The sequence below is a fragment of the Choristoneura fumiferana genome, chromosome 20 (genome assembly GCF_025370935.1).
Source record: "Choristoneura fumiferana chromosome 20, NRCan_CFum_1, whole genome shotgun sequence".
Lineage (NCBI taxonomy): Eukaryota > Metazoa > Arthropoda > Insecta > Lepidoptera > Tortricidae > Choristoneura > Choristoneura fumiferana.
The window spans coordinates 12345035-12364923 of NC_133491.1; the positions used below are offsets into that span (position 1 = coordinate 12345035).

Below are 19889 nucleotides of genomic sequence, written 5' to 3' on the forward strand. Positions count from 1 at the left end.
ATTATTAAAAATGTATTTTTTAACAGAAGCTTAATTACTTACTTGAATACTATTTAAACCAAAATAACAAAACATATTGGAAACGTAGTACTTACTCGTAAATAGATCATTCTTTATCTTATAACGTTTGTGTAATAGGGTTGTGTAGTTCGCGAACAAACTAGGTCGTAAGAACGCTCCCGCACACGAACTACGCGAACTAGTTCCCAGACCGCTCGCTCCTTAGTTCGTTAGTTCAGTTCATACGATGAGTAAGACCGAGACCGAACAAACTGTATTTACTGTAATAGCGGGAGCGGGAGAAAACGAAGAGCGCGGCGCGGCGTTACCGGAGCCAAAAACAAAAATCAACGTTTTATCGCCAAAAGAATTGATATACTAAAAACCGACTTTTCAATTAAGTACTTACCTATTATTTTTAAACCATAATTTTTTACATAAAAAAAATATCCAAATAAATTACCACAAGTGCAATGCAAAAAGTATAAGCAAAATAATAACTACAAAAGATAGTGAATTCTTTCTCTGGGTCGAGACGGGAGCGTTGATCAGCGTTGGTGTCGGGAGCTGACGACCTAAAAGAGCGAACTAGTTCATTGAGGAGTGGTGAACTAACCGAGCGCTACTACTAGTGAACTACTATGCGCAACACTATCGTGAAATTGATGGTTTCTGCGCCATTTCTTCAAAGTTACTCAACCGATGGTGTTTCACCACTTACAGTTAAATGCTTGTTGCAAATAGGTTGCGGTTCGGAAAAGATGGGTAATTTCTCATTCACCACTTATAGCAATTTGATGCTGCAGAACGTGTAGCGTTACTTAACAGTTTCCTTGGTTTGGAAGCGTTACTTTAAGTCTTTCGTTTGAGGATTCCGTAGTCATGCAAAGAACCATTATAGTATCGTCATGTCGGTCTGTCTCTGCGGTTTTTCTCAAAGCCTGTGTGTGCAAGGTATTTTTTTAATAAATATGTATATACACCACGCGGACAAAATGAAAATAAAAATCGGAAAAAAATAATCCCCGAAAAAGAAAGAAAAGATAGGGATATAAGTTTGACGCCAATGTCTGTCTGTCTGTCTGTGGCATCGTAGCTCATAAACAGATGAACCGATTTCAATGCAGGATTTTTTCATGAAAGCGAGTTTGATAAAAATTTGGTTCAGCCGTTTTTGAGATTTTGAACTTTGAAATGACGAAAATCTCTGAAGTTTTTCAACTTTTCTAAATTTGTTAGGTAATGTACAGTCAACTATAGACTAAGGTGACCTCCCTACTATATAATATGTACGTTTATACGTACCGCAGTGGGGTCACGTTTATCTGCAGCTGACTGTACTCTTATAGTAGAGTTCGTCCGTCTTAGTAGAGATTCGGTTTGTTACTACAAAACTATTTGTACAGTAGTCTGTACAACTACCTTTATACTAACTAACCGAATAGAGACTCACTTTACATGGAAATTCATTATGAAGCTTACCATAATGTTCAGTGGTGGGTCAGGAACCCATAATACCAAAGGTTCGATAGTACATGAATTCTTCAAAACTTCAAAAAACTTTATCCCAAATTCTTAAAAGCAAATTTCAATAAATCTCTATACTACAACGACAATATTTCACAGCAATAAATTTATCATACGAAATTTGATGCTTTGGAAATGACAATAGACACTCGATATGCGGTATTGAGTAAAGTGACACGTCAAATTGCCTTCTGTCAGTATTATGAGTTATAAATTTGTCATAAATAATCACAGCTATAGAAAAGATAATTGTGAAAAGAGACATTGTTATGATGTGCATTGGTATGCTTTGATACATTTGTATTGTGCAATACAGCCTGACAGAGAGAGAGAGAGAGAGAGAGATGGATGCGGAAACACAAGATCGGTCTGAGTGGAGAGGCTTGGGGGAGGCCAACAGCAGACGTCTTTCGGCTGACATTTGATGATGATGATGACAGAGAGATTCTAATTCAGAGACAAGGCCTGTGCCCAGCAGTGGGATGTGATGTGAGATGTGGGATTGGAGATGATGATGTTGATGATGTTCCGTACTTAGAGGGTCGAACCGGAGCCCTAAAATTATTGTCACTCGTTCGATATGTGTTCGTCCGTCCGTCCGTCGTTTAAAATGATCCCATGCTCCGTACATTTTACTTCGATATTAATAAGACTTCTTTTGTTTATTATATTTAGTTAGTTATTTTATTTTCTAACGTTACCCACATTTTTGCTACTTAATTAAGCCCAATGTAGGAAAATCCGTAAGCGTATCTACACGAATTCCTCCTTTGGTGTATCGGTTTAATAATAATATTTTCCTCAACCGAAGATTATTTTTACGAATAGTATAAGTCGTCTGCATTTTTGGCGAGTAGGGAGAGCGATAGCATAATAAATATAGTGTAAGCGGTAGCGAAAAAACCTTTCTAACTGTTTAGTTTTATCTAATTCAACAATGCGTTGAAATATTGCAGATTAATTTAAAATCATTTTGTGTTTGTTCATGTCTAATGATAAATCATAAAAATAAACATGCGTGTTTGTGAGTGAGTGTGTGTGTATGTTTATGTTTGTTACTTCTTCACGCTAAAGCAGCTAAACGGATTTGGATTAAATTTGGTATGTAGATAGTTGGATATCCGGAATGACTCATATGCTATTTTTTATCCCGATATTCCAACGGGGTTGGGATAAAATCTCAAAATCTCATCCGCTAGGCTTAGGGGCTGTTTCACCATCCATTGATTAATGTTAACTAACGGTTAAATGTGATGCCATCTCCGTCTATTCGAACAAAACAAACAGAGACGGCATCACATTTAACCGCCAGTTAAAACTTATCAATGGATGGTGAAACAGCCCCTTAGAGTCATACAATTTGAGATCTAAGATGTAATTTTTGGAGTTCCTGTGGGAGTTTAACTAAATCCCAGGATTTCAATTCATCTGCCGGATCATTAGTTAGCCCTGCACAAACCTGCGAAGCAATTCAATGGTGTGTGTGAATTTCCCAATCCGCACTGGGCCCGCGTTGGGAACTGCGGCCCAAGCCCTCTCATTCCGAGAGGAGGCTTATGCCCAGTAGGCTAGGATGGATCATTAGTTTACGCGTACAAAGGCACGGTACAAATCTAGTAAAAAATATGTTTCATTCAGTGAACAGCGAGCGGTGATGGTCGCTCTTACTCTGGAACTTAGACAAAGAGTGGATATAATTATTGTTTTATCTGGTTTTCCGCTTCCGCTCACCGCTGCCGCTCACCGCTACCGCTTTAATCGCAAAAAGGTGAAGACCAAAAAGTTCCACACCGTTAAAGCTGCGTTAGCAGGTAGTTAATATTTCCATTAACTTTTTCCATTGTGACACGAAAAATAATCATACATTTGTATGGATAATTTTCGTGTCACAATGGAAAAAATAATAATAATTAGGTATAAATACCTGCTAACGCAGCTTTGACGGTGTGCAACTTTTTGGTGTACACCCAAAAATCATCACAAAAGCTAATGGTTAGCAACATATCATTAAAATAACAAAGAACTTAACGGTACAGCTATAAATTAAATAACAACAGGATTGTAGCGAAAAACAATCAATAAACTGTATCTACAATCTCAAACTTTCTATGGTACTGTTCTTCCTACTCAAAAAAATAGTTATCTTAAATCTATAGAACAAACAAGTATAATTTGTATGATGTATTGATATGCAAATAGTGGGAGTGGTAATCGATATATTCGTATCGATTGGCTTTCGTCGATTTATCGATAGTATTGTAACATCTGATGATTCAATGGGTATCGTAAGGGTTAAATAGATCAATAAGGTTAAATAGATTCGAGTGTGAAAGAAAGTAAGCATTACGTATGGTTTTTTTAATGTATCAATACATTTGCTCGAAAAATTCACTTTCATAAGATTAATTTTACCATATAAGTGCGATTTTTTACAGTTTATTTTAATTCTCCATTTTAAAAGTTTACAAGCAAACAGTTTTAAATGACAAAAATGAAAAATATCGACTTATACGTAGAAAAATTTATAAGTATACAAAACTAAGTAATGAATTTTCAAAATAGATTGATTGATTTCCACCTTTTATTTATTCGAAAAAATCGCTGTGGCTGAACGCGTCGAACCTTTGCCTGATCATTTTAGTTAACTAATTAAAAATAAAACTTACGCATGCGCATTACGGAGGCGCCATTTTTGTAGAACATTGCGTTGTTTTGTTTTTATTTTTCAATTTTGTATTATTAATTGCCTATTTTCTCACAAATGTATTGAAAAACGTCGTACCTTCGTCGTAAAACCTTCCTTACCAACCACGTATCACAAATAACTATTATCACCTCTGGGCCACCAATGTGGTGATAGGCTACAGAAGAGAGTTCTCTTTCCAGAGATATTATGCATGGAGACCGAAATCCGAAGGAAGAAAAGTTGGTGTAGCTGTATTCATGCACATTGTTTGAGAAGCTTCGATGACCCGATGGAGGATGAAACAGCTGTTTTATGTGACGACTAGAGCTTACCCGCGGCTTCGCACGCGTAAACCATTCGATCTGGTAGTTCAGTCACTAGCACCAATATCTGACACAACAAACGTGCATAAAAATCTGATACGACTCTATGTCTAGGGCCGGAAGGACGTGTTAGATATTTTTGCACGCTCCACTGTGGCAGATATTACCACTGGTGACTGTTCCAACTGAAATGCCGGGATTACACATCGTGGTCTTCATTGAGGTTGTGTTAAGAACAACTGTCCAAAATTTCAAGTCTCTAAACGGCGGCGGTTGTTATTTCGAGATTTTATCCCTATCCCGTGTGAATATCCGGATAAAAAGTAGCCTTTGTGTTATTCAGACGTCCAGCTACATAAAAAAATTCATGACTCTAAGCCCAGTGGTTGTTATATCCCGGAGGAATATCGGGATAAAAGTATCCAATGTTTTAATCCAAGTTATAAACTAACTTTTTGCCTTTCATTCAAATTCGTCCAGCCGTTTCAGCGTGAAGAAGTAACAAACACACTCACCCACAAAATTTCGCATTTATAATATTGTGTTTACCCGTGGCTTCGCACACGTAAATCATTAGATCCAGTAGTTAAATTGAAATTTTGGGATCTTTAAAAATTCCCGTGGGAATTCCCGGAAATTAAATCGTAATTTTCATTGACGTTACATTAAAAACAATCATGTCAAAATTTCATGACTCTAAGCCCAGTGGTTGTTGTTTCGAGATTTTATCCCTATCTCGTGGGAATATCGAAATAAAAAGTAGTCTATGTTTTATTCCAGATGTCCAGCTATAAACATACCAAATTTCATCCAAAACCGTCCAGCCGTTTCAGCGTGAAGTACAGGACATACTCACTCACTCACTCACTCACAAACTTTCGCATTTATAATATACTAGCCGTTACCCGCATTTAGTTTATTTACCGGTATCCCAGGAGAACTACGCAATTTTTCGGGATAAAAACTATCCTATGTTCTTTCCCGGAACTCAAACTAACTGTATACCGAATTTCATCGAAATCGGTTTAGCGGTTTGGACGTGATGCAGTAACAAACAAACAGACTTACAAACTTCCGCATTTATAATATTATAGTGGGAAGTAGTATTAGTAGGATTAGACGGCGTTATGGGTCAAACTCAAAGTCAAAAAAATCTTTACACAATTTAGACTCACTTTTATGAATGGCAAAAAAATCTCCCACTGATTCTGATTCTGATTCTGACTGGTTGTGTTGTCAATGCCTTAATTTAACCATCCTTTGCTACCGTCGTTTAATAAATATTTAACCCTGTGTATGCCCCATTATCGTAATCGACCTTGTTCAGTAAGTGCTCGCTTCAGGCTTCCGGCATTATCGTAAACCCGATGAGCCTTTTTGGTGTTTGTTAGTGCACTTAAGGCTTTACCAAAGGCGTCGTAGCGTTAGCGAAACGGGGCTAAGGCTGTCTGGCCTCTGGAGGGGAGTGAGGCAGCGGAGCGGAGCGAAGGGTAATGCGGATCGGAGTTGCGGACTGTGTCTGTCCATAGGCGCGGAGCTTGATAGCGGAGCGGAGCGAGAAAGTAATTGTGGGGCGGAGTTGCGGAAGCATCGAGCTATACTTGATGTCGATAGGTATTTAACTAAATGTAAACAAATAAACCCCCTCCCTTAAACCTCCCCTTAAAGGGATAAGTCTGCCTTTGTACAAGTATCTCACAGTTTGTCAATTGTTTTTTGTTTCTTTTCTTTTGTACAATGAAGAGTTTACATACATACATACATACAACGCCAATTTGGTGTCTTAAATATTGAAATTCCCCATGCAAGTATCTAAACATTTACATTTCTGTATTGAAATACACTAGTCTGTTTGTATTACAATGATAAATAAGTAAAATGTTTAAAATCCTTGAATATACCAAATCTGGCAGCTAAAGTTTGTTTACATTTAGTTACATACCTGTCCAAACCAAGTATAGATACTAGAGTTTAGCGAGAAAGTAATGCGGAGCGGAGTTGAGGACCGTTTTTCCATTCGCGGCAATTCCCCATTTTCCCGTTCGCGCTCGTTTCTCCTCCCCGCTCCTCTTTCTCGCTCCGCTTCCGAGTTTTGTATGAATTTTTAAGCTAGTTACCAACTCCCGTCCACTGAATAGAAGTAGAGATTTTATGCGATTTTATTGGTGGATTTTCATCTTGGTCACTTGTCCGCTGTATCACTTCGCTCCAAAGGGGCTACTATGAAATTCGAGAGTGAGAGTACACATAAAAATACATTAGATGGAAAGAATAAAATAAACATCGAATAGTACAAAGTGGGCCCCACTCAGCATAATGTTACGGCAAGCCGCAACGCAGTTTTTCAGTGGGACCCATTGGGGAAGACAAGCATAAATCTGGCTCCTCGGCTAAGAAAGTTTTATAAAGAAAAAATATTAAGCAATTTTGCAGAAAATTAGAAAATTTAGGAAAACTTAATGAATTGTAGAAGTACTAAAAAGTACTATACTTGAAATAAAAAATTGATAAAATCGGTACAGTTGTTCTCAAATTACCAAAGGAAGTCAGGACTCATTTTTATAACAATTAGGCTTTATTTTAAAATAATAAAAACTAATACAACGCTTTAAACATTCCTTTATTTAAATGCTTTTGAATTTAAAGTCCCTTTTGTGTATACAGCGTTCAAATTGAATCCAAAACTTTCAACTTCAAACAGAACATTCAAAACACGGCTCACGTAAGGCTAAGCAAATCCCATCAACATCTACAATATGGTTCATTACGACCCTACAGTATCCAGAAAGACGTAAGTGTTTGTTAATCATATAGTTCTTAAGTCGTTTTAGATGGAACCGTTTCACATCCAATTAAAACACATGTCAGTCGTGAAGTTCCTGGTCAAAGGAGACTTTAATCCTGTTATTAGTGAGTCTTGTTAGCAACCAGTGGCAGCGGCATACATGATTGGTGTTTCAAAAGGGTTTAGAATTTAAAAAGTTTGTTCTTTAATTTTGAGACATTAATCGGCAAGTTACTTAGGGTAACAAAATCAAGGGACACTTGACACCAATTGACCTAGTCCCAAACTAAGAAAAAGCTTGTACTATGTATAATATAGATAAATGATAAATACATAATAAACATCCAAGACCCAAGAACAAACATTCGTATTATTCATACAAATATCTGCCCCGGCCGGGAATCGAACCCCGACGATAAATAGTTGGCGACAAAGGATTTGTAAATTAAAAATAGTCGTCATCGTCATCATCTCAACATAAATACGTCCCATTCAGGACACAGGCCTCCTCTCAGGCTTTGACCATAATTCCCACGCGGGCCTAGTGCGGATTGGGAACCTCACCATACACCATAAAATTCGCCAGGGTGTGCAGGTTTCCTCACGATGTTTTCGCTCGTTAAAGCTCGTGATAAATTTCTAATGTAATTTTGCACATAAATTTCAAAGAACTCAGAAGCGCGAGCCTGGGTTTGAACTCCCGATTCTCTGGTTGTGACGCCGTAGGTAAGACCACTGAGACCACCACGGTTTTTTCAAAAATAGTTGTTTCGAGAACGATTGGCGAAGACTTGGATTTGATCCCCTGCACCAGAATTTTGCTGTTCTTACAAGCTTTTATTTAATTTCACGTCTTATATTTCTTTGTTTCGTTCGAATCATGCTAATTCAGTTTGATCCATTCTAATGATCGGATTAACTAGAAAACTAGCATACAGTAATGATGGTTGGATGAAAATGCGTCCGAATTTTTTTTTAAATTATTAATTATTTTTTACAAAAACTTATTTTTAACATATTCTATTGAATTGAAATACAAATATGTAGAGTTTTAAATGTTCAGTTTGGGTTAGACATAAAAAAAGAAAGACGCTTTTTCCTTCTGGGAATTACAGCGGATTATTGTCCAGGAAAAATTAAATCAAATCAGCTTGTTAAATAAATAAATTGCAACAGGTAAAGAATTCTTAAATATTAAGACGCAATTATATTACCGCCTCAATTAGACGCAAACTTTGTATTTTCCTTTTTCATTATGAAATACGAGTAAAAATAATTTATGTTTTCTTGTAAGTGTCTTTAGTAACTTTCTTGGAAGTTTTTTATATTCGTTCCCAAATAGTCAAGCGATAATGTAGTTCGTAAACTACATATTTAATTAAATATCTTGTTGAACATTAAAAGTAGATACATATATATTATAACTCTTCCATGTACAGTCATGGAAAGCATAATCAATTACGCTATGATTTCTTTCTCAAATGTATAGATGGGATGTCAACATGACATTAGTAGCACAAAGGTTCCACCCTCGTACGAAATTCAATTTCCTTGACCGTACATAAAACATAAGAAATTACATTTGTTATAATGTCGATATTAAATTAAAAAATAATTAGACTGTCAAATTTGCTGACATTTAAGTATTTCGGCTCTGTTCCATGTTCGCATGATTTGATCTCTACAAATATTATAAGTAGTGTACGTTGAATAAAAGCTCTACCTACATTTAGACAGTTTTTAATCGACTTCATGAACCTAGAAAACGTAAATTTGGGGATCCTTTCGACTGCCATAATTTTATAAGTCATAATGTAATGTTTGTCATAATTATTGTTAGTCATAATTTTTTTTCCCGCTGAAACCGTACATTTTTCATAATTTTTTAAATGGTCATCCTGTAGAACTCTATAGGTTAGGTTAGGTTTGTATTATAACAATTCTGAAAAATAAATGGTTTCAGAGAAAAAAAGAGTTATGTCAAACATTACATTATGACTAACAATTTTCTACCAGTCAATATAGACCCGTAAATTTGACACAGTAAATTTTGAGTCTTAATCATTTGAAAGAGTATGATTATAGAGACGACAGTAAATTCAAAAATAGTTCATTATTATACAGGTCCTAAAATTGCTCAATAGCCAAAGGAAATCATTTTCGCCCGCGGCGATATCAATAAATCAAATCAAATCATGTACCTGAATAAAAACGATTTCAATTACGTACCGCAATGATTTATTGACGCTTGTTAGTACAGCAGTGTACGCATCATCGGCGGTCGAATAACAATTAAGAGCTTAAATCGGTGGTTATAACATCTGTTTTTAGGGTTCCGTAAGTTAAAATGTGCATAAGAACCCCTTATTTGTAACCCCCGATTTAAAAAGAGAGGTGTTATAAGTTTGGCGTCAATGTCTACCTGTCCGTCTGATCTTGTTGCGTTTTTAGGGTTCCGTAGTCAACTAGGAACCCTTATAGCTTCGCCATGTCAGTCCGTCTGTCGGTCTGTTTGTCTGTCTGTCCGCGGCTATGCTCAGAGACCGTTGGTACTACAAAGCTGTAATTTGGCATGAATATACACTGTTTTACTGCGTATAATTAATCATATTAATTCTTGATACATTTTAACCAGCTATAGGCCACTGCCTTAACGAAATTAACTTCATTCGACTTCTAATGTTCTCTCAAAATTAACGGAAATAGAAATAGCACGTTGTATGAGATTTAACGCTCAATTAAAATTATAGAATATATTCTGAGCGCAGGAAAACTCAATTATTCCGTTAATTACTTTCTAAAAATAAGGGCTCCTATTTTTAGAAAGCTATTCATTAATTTTCAAAGATTTTCGTTTATTATCAAAGTAGCAATGCTCATTAACCGTAACAAGAGCCATAATGACGTGGAATTAAAGTAGAGAGGTAATGTCATTTTATTTATTTAGTGGCATGGTGCCGTAACAACTCAATTCCCTCGGGTTTGTTTATATTTTTAGGGTTCCGTACCACAAAAGAAAAAACAGTACAATGAACTAGAAGAATTTCTTTGCTCACATACCCTAAAGTTGATAATCGTTTGCATGTCATACAACAATAATGCCAATGGACGTGTCTGTCAACTTGAAAGTTCGACTTTAGCTACATAATCACTTGATAGGAACTTGTTTAAGAATTGATAGATTACTATTTGGCTGATGGTACCTAACCAATTGTCTAGAACTTATGGACTTCAAAGTTCATAGATCAAACGACTAGGCTTGCCATGGCTTTTCGGTGGGTCTAAATCCCAACCAACGCCCATAGATAAGGTTAACTGGCCTACCCACAATGTCAATAACTCGATACCCATAGCACATCATTACTTTACTAATTTGTTAGCATGACTTGAGCGAAAAAAGCCAAGTCATGGGATACTAGTTATAATTAATGATTGATTGATGTAAAGTAATGCGAACTGTTCGCATGGGGTTAGTTACTTGATTTTCAATCATGATCACTGCTGGACACAAGCTTCGTCTCAGAATTAAATGGCTTGGACCGTAGTTCCCAGGCGGGCCCATTGCGGATTGCGAACTTCAAACACGCCATTGAATTGCTTCGCAAGTTTGTGAATTATTCACGCTGATTTTCTTTACCGTAAAGTTTGATTAGATTTGGAATCTGATTTCACGTATGAATTTTGAAAAACTCAGAAATGCGAGCCCAGCAACATTATATAAACTATGTTATAATTATGTCGTTAATATAAGATGGGAGATACCTCAGTATTTATTACCTAAGCATATACTTAAAGAGAGATAAAAGTAATGCCTAGGCTAGGTACTTAGATATATTTTTTTTTTTACCATCTTCTTTAATCATTAGAGAAAGACTATCCGTTTTGTTGAGCAATTTTTTTTTCTACCTACTACGAGTACTAATTTACTCTAGTATAACATTCAGTTGATACTCGGTTTACCTACTGAGTGTTTAATTTCGTTTAATATTTTTCGTGACATACTATTTTTTCAGAAATTTGTCTAAGGATTCACACTGCAGAAAATAACATCGTTATTCTTACACATTAATGTAACAAAATATATTTTCTTTTCAAAATTGGGCAGATTCTCATCTTACACGCAATTTACTTCGTACGCAACGTATTTTGCTTTGAAGACTTTTATATTTTACGAAATAGAAACAAAATTATGTACTGAGGGAAAACCTTCTCTTCTTTTTGTAATAAATGAAGCAAATTCAAAAATGGAACAGAATGTTTTCTTTGGATGCATACATTAAGCTATATTATTGTGGTGTTTATTAAAAGCTTTTGTTTAGCTTGTCCTGTTTGTCGTTTTTTGTTTGGGTCAACTCATGCAAGTTTATGAATGAACTAGCTTTTGCCCGCGACTTCGTCCGCGCGTACTTTAGTTATATGGGCCTATGTTTTAATTCAAGAACTTATAGGTGTATTAACCCCCGTTATAATCACCTACACAGATAACTTTTAATTCTAATCGAGAACTTGTATACCTATTTTCATACTTCTAAGTCCAGAAATGAGAAAATTTCCATATAATCTTTACTCCCCGTTCAACCCCTTTAAGGGCAACACACACAGAAAGCGGGCGCGGGTCGGGTCGTGTCCGCCGCGTGAGCCGCGCGGTTCGTTGTATTCACACAGAGAGCGGGCGCGGGCCCGCAGCGGCTATCAATGTTGCCAGTTTAGTGACTTAGTCCCTAGAAGTGACGACTTTTGCTTAAATCTTAGCGACCGCAAAAAAGTTTTGACGACAAAAATGGTTTGGTGGCGACTTTTGGAGTACAAATTAAAACAGTTCTACAACCAATAGATACGACATTTTTGTCGACTCGACACAGAATTATACAGTGCCGGGAGATATATGTGGAAAACGACCAACGCGCTTGCGCACCAAGGTCAAACTTTATTTACTTACTTAATTAAATCCAATTTATGTAATGATGGGCGATGGATGAAATTTTTAAAAGTGGCTGATTTTTTTTTCGACAGGAATAAGCTTATACTAGTTAATGGAAAAAAATATCAGATTTTTCTGTAGTAAGCAATAGGCGGCCTACCTACAAAATTAAAACAAATTACATTATCATTTCCTTCATTAAAATTGCAACTATTTTGCTTTCATTCTGTTTGTTTTGTTTTGTTTATATTGTATAATTATTATTGGAGCTGTAAGTAAGAAACATTTGTTTCCGGTCCTCTGGGTTGTGGCTTAAAATCAGTGTTTTGCTCCTCCGAGCAATGTTGACCACTGAGCCATGGCCCTTTTGCACTACTGCAGCGCACACAAACAATATGAAATGTTTACTTTTAAGTCTGGACTGATGTTTTGTACCTGTATCTAATCTTGATTGTGTGTGTTTGCAGAACCAATTAAACGTTTTTATCTATATATCTATCACTGGTCGAACAAGTTGTTGGCACTACGCGGAATAAGGGGTAATATCATTTTTCAAACTGTATTTTTGAATATGTTTTTTTTTTGTCGACAGAACGATTCAGATGATGACCAGTGTGCTCTTAGCGACAAATGGCAGTATGAGAGGAAGTCCCGGAGATGGTCCCGAGTCGTCGAAATCACGCCGCAGGCGCAGAGGAGGCTGCAGGTAATTTAACATCATTAGAATTTGTTTATTAAAGTACCTAGTTATTTTACAAGCTTTTATTTAGTTTCACCTGTCCCGTTGTCTGTCTGTAGTCAAATCTTGCATGTTAAATTCGACCAACTTTCAGTAGTCTGATTGACTTGAAATTTGGCATACTTTTGTAAATTGCGTGACGTGAATATGATTTGAACTTTGGTGCAGTAAATGTAACAGTGTTAAGTAGTTTTAGTTTAGTTTTCATATTAATTAATTCATCATTATCATCATCCCAGCCTATATACGTCCCACTGCTGGGAATAGGCCTCCTCTCAGAACAAGAGGGCTTGGGCCATAGTTCCCACGCGGGCCCAGTGCGGGTTAATTAATTATGTAATAACTATTCTTTGTTGTAGTCACCTGCACCAATATCTGACACAACAAAACGTGCATAAAAATCTGAGACGAGACCTATTTCTAGACACGATAGGACTTGTTCGTTATTTTTGCATGCTCCGCTGTGACAGCTAGTATTAACCTCATGAGGCCAACCATATAAATATTTTTTTTTAAACTAAGTAAAACAACAAAGAGACAAGAGAATTTTTACTTTGTTACAATATCATAATTCCGTAAATCCCTCGAACTTATTGTGTACATTCTATTGTACATTTAGGCTGCACGAGGTTAATGCTGGGCACTATTATACTTTGTGATATGCATGGATTTTATTTATCATTATCTTCAACTATTTTTGATATGTAGGTAATCGCAGCAAGAGCGATAGCAGAAAGGGAAGCGAGAGAAGCCAGGGGAGAAGAAGAAGATGATGAGGACGAGACACTGCCCACCATTAGAGTGGGGCTGGTGGATGCTGATGGACACTACACAGACGTAGAGCCTGACTTGTGAGTATACAGTTATCATCATGACATATACAATATTACTGATACGTCACTGTTGGACATAGGGCCTCCTCGATAGACCTATAATTGCTTCACCCGCGACTTTAACCAGGTCTTCCATCCATTACGTTTGAGGACGTCGTACAATGCGATGGCGCTTTGCTTCGCTTGCGCTCTGCGGTGTCCAGTCGAGAACTTCTCGGCCCCAACGGCCATCTATGTTTTCTGTGGTATATGGCCTGCCCAATGCCACTTCAACGAATTACGAGTATACAATACATGCAGTGAAATTTTGAATCAAGTATTATATTGTACCCTCATAATTGTTAAGTATGTGCCGTGCCGAGTTATTTCCGGATAAAAAATATGAAGTAACAATCTCATCCCTTGGGTGTTGCAAAAGGTAAGTAAGGAACTTGTTGCGGAAGAGGAAAGCTGAATAAAACTTGAGAATATACTTGTCATGATCTACTTTAAAAACACAATATTTAAAAAGTCAAGTCACCTAACACTCCACAAAAAATCAATAGCCCGAAGGCTTTAAGGCTAACGAAATTCAATCTACAATCATATTATCAATCAATATCCGGACAAAGAAATTAACGAAGCCGTCTCTATAGTATGTTAATGAGTGGATAACAGTACATGAAGGCCCGCACCAATAATTGGCCCTTGATTACGCAAGCGATTGAAATGTGAGATATAATGGAATAAGAGTGAAGAGATGCACTTGGCAAAGATGCCGGTGAAGTACAGAGAATTCCAACTTATCCGGAGGCGATCCATTTTTGTTTAGAATTTAATTTTTAATAGAAGTTTTTTTGCTGATTGTTATTTTCGTGTACTTGCGTTGTCATCCGAACTACATATCTGTATCAAGTTTCAAGGCGTTGCCATCAACTGTTGTTGAGTTCTGTCCTACGGGGACGATCCTGGCCAGACCACTAGAATTTCGCTACTATTGTCACCGAACTTGTAAGTAGCCAAATTGCAGCTCTACCGGATACCAGAAAGTAGATGAAAATTGGTTTGCGAATTTTTAAACCACAACTTACTTATTTACATACACCAGACATACATACGAACCTTGCAAGTTAGATAAAAGCTTTTTACAAGCTTTTATTTAGTTTCACCTGTCCCTATGTTTGTCATCTGATCTTGCAAATTAAATTTGATCCACTTCCCGGTTACCCGGTCTTGATCTCCACAACCCCCGTTCTGACGCTATGTCGGTTACTACATTCATCATCATCATCATCCTAGCCTATATATGTCCCACTGCTGGGCACAGGCTTCCTCTTACAATGAGAGGGCTTGGGCCGTAGATAACACGCGGCCCAGTGCGGATTGGGAACTTTACACATTACCATTGCATTGCTTCGCTGGTTTGTGCAGGTTTCCTCACGACGTTTTCCTTCACCGTAAAGCTCGTAGTATATTTCAAATTTGAAAAACTCAGAGGTGCGAGCCGCGGTTTGAACCCACGATCGTCTGCTTGAGAGCGATAAGTCAAACCACTAGGCCACCACGGCTCATTACTACAATGCTCATTTCAGTTACTACAATGTCGTTCGGAAATTGAAATAAAAGATCGGTTTTCCTGTTCGTGCCCTTTACCATATTTTAAATATGAATATTGTCTGGTTGGTACCTATACAGAACAATTTATATATGAGCCGACTAGCACTCTATCAGTTTTTATTTTCTCATCTTTGATGATTTTGGCTTTGATCTGATCTCAGGCCCTGTCGGTGCTTACGTTCGTAATAGTTGTCTGACGTTTTAAAACTACCATGTTTTGAAACACGCACTTTTGACATTGCTAAGTGGTTGAGAGGCGTCTGTCCAATATAATGGACTAGTCTATTAATTTTTATACCCTTTACATCGTCTATCACGACTTTGTTTTCGCTCGTAACTTTAAAGTCTATCGCCGAGTCGATAAGCATTATGATAACGTCGAATGGGGAGCGACTGTCGTTTAACTATCGCAAACTGTACGACAAGCCTCGCTTGTCACCACGCGTACTGAGTTTCGTGGTACTAGGCATTCAGTTCTTGTCAAACGCCCGGCCGGGCGAGGGAGCGGACGTTGCAGCCATAATAGCCATTTCGCTCAAGGAATGCAATGGCTTCGGTTGATTGGGTATTCGAATATTTTTCTGATTTAATCAGTTCATAATTGTTTAAATTATAATTTTTATCGAATAAAATAATTAGCGGCCAGAATCTGTAATTACGAGTAGTTAAGAACCTAAGTAAGAACGAGAGTTTTTTTTTATCAACTGTCGTTCGTTGATTGTAGATAAATCCTTCTACTCGTAATATTATAAATGCGAAAATGTGTGTGTGTGTGTGTGTGGCGTTCGATCATGAGCCAATCTGCATTATACAGAATATATATAAAAAGCTCTTTGATTGCTACTTAGTTTACATTTGAAGAGTTTGATATTTAAGTTTGTACTTAAATTCGCAATAGAAATGCGCGAAATTTCTAATTTTAGGTGCAATTGTTAATTTTATAACAAAGTAGCGCGTGTAAAAAGTTCCCAAGCGAATTCGCAAATTAATACCACCGCCATTCTAAAACAGAACCGTTGTAAACAGTAAGCATTGTTTTTCTTTTCGTCTAATTCTCGTGTCACACAAATATAATGAATTTTCTTTTAATCTGGAATACGTGTGAAACTTTTAATGTTTTATTTTCATAATTAACTGCCGTCTCACGAAGCAATTATTAATCTTACATTAAGAGGTTTCCGCTCTAGATGGGGCCCAAACGGCCTTATGTAGGCTATTGGGGCTGACGCAATAGACAAAGGGTCGGTGGAGCGTTAGTGTAAGCGGATTTGTAACCAATTTACATCGCTACACTGTGACCATACGTATTCTATAGTCACCGCAGGCCCAACATCTGATCTAAGAAAGCGTGCATAAATATCTGAATTTCTAGGGCCGGTAGGACGTATCAGATATGTTTGCATGCTCCACTGTGGCAGATATTAATGCAAGTGACGGTACAAAACAATTGCGTCTGTGCGACAAACATGTACGTCATTAGTTTGGGTTTATTTGTAAATAATAATGTATGAGTTCTCCTAATGTGTGTTGACGACCGGATGGCCAAGTGGTTAGAGAACCTGACTACGAAGCTTGAGGTCCCGGGTTCGATTGCCGGCCCGGGCGGATATGTGTGTGAATAATATTATTAATCTACATAATCACGTTACGTAGACCCAACTATCACCAACTTGAGTCAAAGTGCTAACATATTTCAAAATTCCATCAAAGTGAATTTAGCCTAAAACCACAGAGCGCGAGCATTCCCTCTCCCAGAGGCTGTCAAAGTAAATGTAAACAATATGATTGGTTTTTAGAGTCTTTTTGTATTTTTTATTTCAACTACAAATTTGTTACTTTTACGGGTATCCCGTGAAACCATATCGAAAATACAAGCTGAGACATAGATGTCGCTAGTGCTGCTGCTTAAGTAGCGTAGTAGATAAAAAGCAACCTGAGATATGTATGCTTAGGAAAAAATCATGTCTAGATTCCTTTCCAGCGGTGGTGTAGTGTTTATAGCACGCAGCACGGATTGCTGAGGACCTGGGTTCGATTTCCAGCGCTGGTCTCTTTTTCTGGTTTTTCTGTGCATCCATGTCTCAGTTTGTATTTTCAATATGAAAATACTCCATACGGAAATATTTTCACCAAATACCTAATTTAAATTAAATTAATATATTGTACATTCACAAGAATATAACTAAACCCATTTGAGCGTTTTTCCATCCTGCATGGTAGAATCGCACGTTCATAGAAAGTCTTACTTATCCCTACAAAAATAGTCGTAGAAAGCACATATTTTTCCCAGAAATATGAATTGGAGATCTTTGATATTTCACCCCCTTTACCTTGTGTCGTATTCCACAGTAATGAGGGTCGAGACCACCCTTCTGCATCACTTTCTCTCGAACGAACTTTTTCTATCTATTTCTTAAGATTGATTTTTTGGTCTTATTATTCTGGTTTTTCTGTGCATCTTTATTTCAGTTTGTATTTTCAATCTATCTATTTCTGTCTCTGGCAGTGTAGAGGGCGTTGTGAACTGTAGAGTCAAGAGCGGTGCGAATCTGAGACCAACGCTCATAACCGCTTATAATTTCCCGCTACCGCTACCCGCTAACACAGCAGCCATACGCCCACTAACAGCCTATCATTATTACTTATGCTTTAGCAATCCGAAATGGAAACGTGATAGGTGAAGGGCTAAGTACCCGAATTGTAAGTAGAACAAACGCTTTGGACTTAATTATAGTCATTGTGTAGGAGCCCTTTTGTACTCGCACACTTGTCTTGAAATGTTTAGTAAAATAAGTTGTTTTAACACAAGACCCCATCATATAACTCTACTCTTGAGGCCTTATTGTCCTTATACACTGGGAGTTAAAACCACTTTTTCCTGTCACATATAGGTTGGGGGTCTGAGAGTAGAAAGAGATGGCGAATGACTTTAGACAATACGGTCTCTGATTTATTTACTGCTCTGACTGAGCGACCCGAAGTGGGTCTCGGCCTCCGACACCTGTTTGTCCCATTTATTGCTTATCCTGTACAATTTAATGTGTAAAATTTTACGGAAATGCTTAGAATATTTCAGCGGGGTCGAAGCAGAAATAAGAAAAGCCGTAGAAGAACTAATGTTATTGACAAAGCTTAGCAAATTGTACATCATAGTATGTGGCGGTCGGCAGGGTACATATTGCTCGTAGGATTCTGAAGTGCTAGATTACCGGGAAGGCGAAATGTTCTTAAGCTTCGGGAGGCCTTGAACGGGAGCGGATGATCTAGTATAGAAAGAAAGAAAGAAAATACATTTATTCGAACAGTGACAGAATAATTACATTAAGAAAGAGAAAAAAAAAACAGTGTTACTGTTCACGAAAACGGACCCACCTCAGCATAATGCCGGCTCAAGAGCTGGCGCTGGTCTTCCGGTGGGACCGTGAGGCCGTAGTATAGATCACGAGACGCTCTGCGGGTAGAATAAAACAGATAGTCGTGGAGATCTTTGGGGACGGCATATATTCAGTAGTGGACGTCTTTTGTAATGCTAAATAAAACTACTGAGCGGCCTGTCTGGCAGCTCGCCTTCTCTCCAGTAAGCTGTAAAAGCTCTAATAGCAACAATCCTTTCGAAAAAAAAACTAGCAATTAAACACAGAAGTTACACCTACCACCTACCTACTACCTTCGTGTAGGCTTTAAATCAGACCGTTGTTTGTGGTTATATCGTTGTGGTCTCTTTGATTAGTATAGGCTGGTATTTGCAAGGAAATTGGTTCCGAATTAATATTAACCGCAAACAAAGGGCTTTAAATCGATTCTCTCGAACTCGAACGTCTTAGATAATTGGCCAACATAATTTCAAAGTAACGTTTACATTTTCAAGAGTTTTTTAAACGACTTCAAAAGGATAATATGGTGGGTGGTTTAGATTTTTTTTAATTGTCGATAATATCGACTTCTTTGCGTTTAACCGAATTCATATCCTTTGGTGCCCCATGGCCCCGACATACTCTCACTAAATTTTATAGTTCCCAGAGGGTGCCACTCCCTGTTTCTAACGTTACTTTGCCCATCCGTCTGTTGTTATGGGCCTAAAGAGCAGTATCATCGAGAGCCTAAAAATTTCTTGCTTATTAAAAACTAAACGTATGTTCTACAGGATGTAAAGGCTGACCAGGAATATAAAAAAACTGTCACGAGGGCAGCAGTTCTACGTTTTATATTGCAACCTTGATAACACTTACTATACGGTACCTCCCAGTCATATTGACAACGGTGTCGGGGATGTTATTTAAAAGAATATTTTCTAATCCTTCAGGCTTTTTCTATGTCAAATACTTTTATACATTGTGAATTACTTTCATTCCAAGGATTGGGATAATATTAAATATAATGACGCGGATAACTCACGTCTTAAATCGAGTTTAGCTCGACATGTTTCGGGCTAATCCGTAGCCCTTCGTCTTCCGGAGCAACGCGACTCAGCGGCTGCAC

General features: G+C 37.5%; 1 protein-coding gene across 1 annotated transcript in view; it reads left to right on the forward strand.

Moving 5' to 3' along the window:
• cv-c (RhoGTPase activating protein) overlaps positions 1 to 19889 on the forward strand; it is a gene marked incomplete in the record, with an annotated part of 90751 nt that overhangs the window by 46718 nt on the left and 24144 nt on the right. Inside the window, 2 exon segments of the mRNA XM_074103610.1 lie at positions 12835 to 12948; positions 13690 to 13832. Of these exon segments, the coding sequence (XP_073959711.1) occupies positions 12835 to 12948; positions 13690 to 13832 (257 nt within the window).